The sequence below is a fragment of the Limulus polyphemus genome, unplaced genomic scaffold, assembly GCF_000517525.1.
Source record: "Limulus polyphemus unplaced genomic scaffold, Limulus_polyphemus-2.1.2 Scaffold4699, whole genome shotgun sequence".
Lineage (NCBI taxonomy): Eukaryota > Metazoa > Arthropoda > Merostomata > Xiphosura > Limulidae > Limulus > Limulus polyphemus.
The window spans coordinates 6053-8763 of record NW_013670309.1 but is presented as its reverse complement, the minus strand read 5'-3'; the positions used below and the strand labels follow the sequence as shown (position 1 = coordinate 8763).

Here is a 2711-nt window from a genome sequence, read left to right as displayed (position 1 = left end):
TGACCTAGGTACTCATGTGACTTCATCGGCACAGGTAAAATTGAAAAGAAAATCTGTAACGTAGAAGTCTAATGCTTTCCTTAATTGTCAGTACCCTCTCGTGTGGATCACATATTTTCATTAAATAGTTTGTCCGATATTTAATAAGGAAAATGATTTAGGCACAAATCGTAACATTATTTGCACACCTAAATTATTTTAGGTTACTTTATTGTGGATTGAAAAGGACTTTTAAAAAACCCATATAACTTAATTTGAGTTTGCTTATTAACATCAACTTCCAATCAGAGCATAATTTAGTTCATGGTCAAAACTTTGAGAGGAGCTAGATTATAAAAAGTAAAAATTACCTCTCACTGAATCTGTGTTTTTTATTTGCATATGTGTAAAGTTTAAGCTGTTCAAGTCCACTCATGACTGTTGATTTAAAAACACTAACTGTGATTAAATGAATACTTTAAATATCCCTGAATAAGCTAACTTACAATAGTGAATTATACTTGTTTCCAGCTAAAGTGTGGGGCATAATGATCTTACAACGGTAAATTATGCATGTTTCCAGTTAAAGTGTGGTGCATAGTAATCAGAGATGTCCTCTATATGACCACATCTTACAACGGTAAATTATGCATGTTTCCAGTTAAAGTGTGGTACATAGTAATCAGAGATGTCCTCTATATGACCACATCTTACAATGGTAAATTATGCGTGTTTCCAGTTAAAGTGTGGTGCATAGTAATCACAGATGTCTCTATATGACCACATCTTACAACGGTAAATTATGCATGTTTCCAGTTAAAGTGTGGTGCATAGTAATCAGAGATGTCCTCTATATGACCACATCTTACAACGGTAAATTATGCATGTTTCCAGTTAAAGTGTGGTGCATAGTAATCACAGATGTCCTCTATATGACCACATATTTAGGCAACAAGATATATGCATCATTATGTTATTTTTAAGGAAATAGTTGATGGCTGAGTTTGTGCTGTTTCAGATAAAGTTCTTGTGTTTGGCTGCGAGTGGAACTACAGACCAGATCATTGCATGTATACCAGTGTGTGTAAGAGTGCAGAAAGAACAGGTGTTGCTGCCATCCATGGGAGCCGGGGGGCATTTTTCGAGACGAAACAACCAACTTTCAAAGCAGTGTTTGATATTATGTCTTCGGTAAGGGTTTGTTCTCTTCAATTATAATAATACTCAATTTTTGTCTATCCCGAAAGAGCACGTGCACCTTTATTATCTAAATGTGCATATACGTGCACTTGATGTCATCCAGTGTAAACAAAAGGTGGATGTAAATATACTTTAGTAGACATTTTGTACAACAACATATTAAAAGCTCATCAAAATTTTTAAAAAAAGATGTAACATTAGGTTATAGAATAACATAATAAGGTTATTTATTGATAATATTAAGTGCAGTAAAGTTTAGCCCTAACTAAACTAAAGCAAAAAATGTACACAATTTACAGTGTTGATTTATTTCTTTATCGAATATAGGCCATACTTAATGAAGGCTTAACTAATGTTAGGCCTAAGACTAGTGTACTTATAGATTTCGGGGATTGTGATCAGAATACATTTTTATTACTCTACAAATCTTGTATTTAAAGAAGTACTGTTGCAATAAAGATAGTAGTTTGTTTTTCATGCACTTTAGAAAAAAAAATCATACGAAAAAATCTAGTTTTCAACAAAAAGTTTAAAATAAAGTGACATGGTTTCCATTATGCATTTTCTGAACAATATTTTGATGGCGACTATACACATGTTAATATTGGCTGATTGTTTCTTGAAGTTCTGCTTTTGTTCAATGAAATATTACCATAATAATATCTCACAATTTTTAATATATGTAAGTAATATATTCTGTAGAAAAAAATAATTATGCTTTCCACTCTGCCAACAGAAAAACTCCAACACTAAAACAAATAATAGAAAACAATTGAGAATAAATAGTCCTAAGTTTCATGTGTGAGATAATGCATAACCTGAATTAAAATATTTATTTTTCAACATTATTCTGTTTATAGATTATTGCGGTTAGTCATACATTATAAGAATGATGATTCAGGTCCGTTAATGCATTTTTACCCAATTTCTGTATCATTGGCTGTGCTTAGTCTAATGGCTATGATTAGTAAGCTGTATTGTCCAATACTATAGTTTCCATTGTAACAAACTTTTTGAAAGATTGCGAGGTTTATTTTATGTCGCACATCTTGACAAACTTTCTATAGGCCATCTACTGTATATGGATATTAGCTTCCAAAATCACACTTAAGTGCACCAAAGGTACAAAAATCTACTGGAGCTGCATTGGGAGATTTAATTTCTTCAGCCATATTTCTCATGTAAACAACCATTGATTATTTTAAAGTTTGGTTGTAAACTTTTGGTTTGTGAGCCTTTTTTATCTTCAAATCCTTTTTATCAACTTGTTCATGTTCCCAGTAAATGTGTCCACATTCATGCAAAGGCTTTTTGTATTGGATAAATCCTCTTTAATGCCTGGAGACGGCTTGAATGGGTAATGAAGAAAAACTTTAATATAAGTTTATCATAACAGCAAATGTACAACATTTTCAACAAGGTTTTGTCATCATCAGGTAAATTGTACATTTGCTGTTATGATAAACTTATATTAAAGTTTTTCTTCATTACCCATTCAAGCCATCTCCAGCCATTATTATTCTCAAAGTGGG

At 32.0% G+C, this 2711-nt stretch overlaps 1 protein-coding gene across 1 annotated transcript in view; it reads left to right on the top strand.

The window, feature by feature from the left end:
* Positions 1 to 1212, top strand: part of LOC106471561 (glucoside xylosyltransferase 1-like) — a 22538-nt gene extending 21326 nt beyond the window's left edge. The window contains exon 7 of the mRNA XM_013932165.2: positions 998 to 1212. Within this exon, the coding sequence (XP_013787619.2) occupies positions 998 to 1197 (200 nt within the window). The 3' untranslated portion in view covers positions 1198 to 1212. The remainder of the gene's footprint in view (positions 1 to 997) is intronic.
* The last annotated feature ends 1499 nt before the right edge of the window (positions 1213 to 2711 follow it).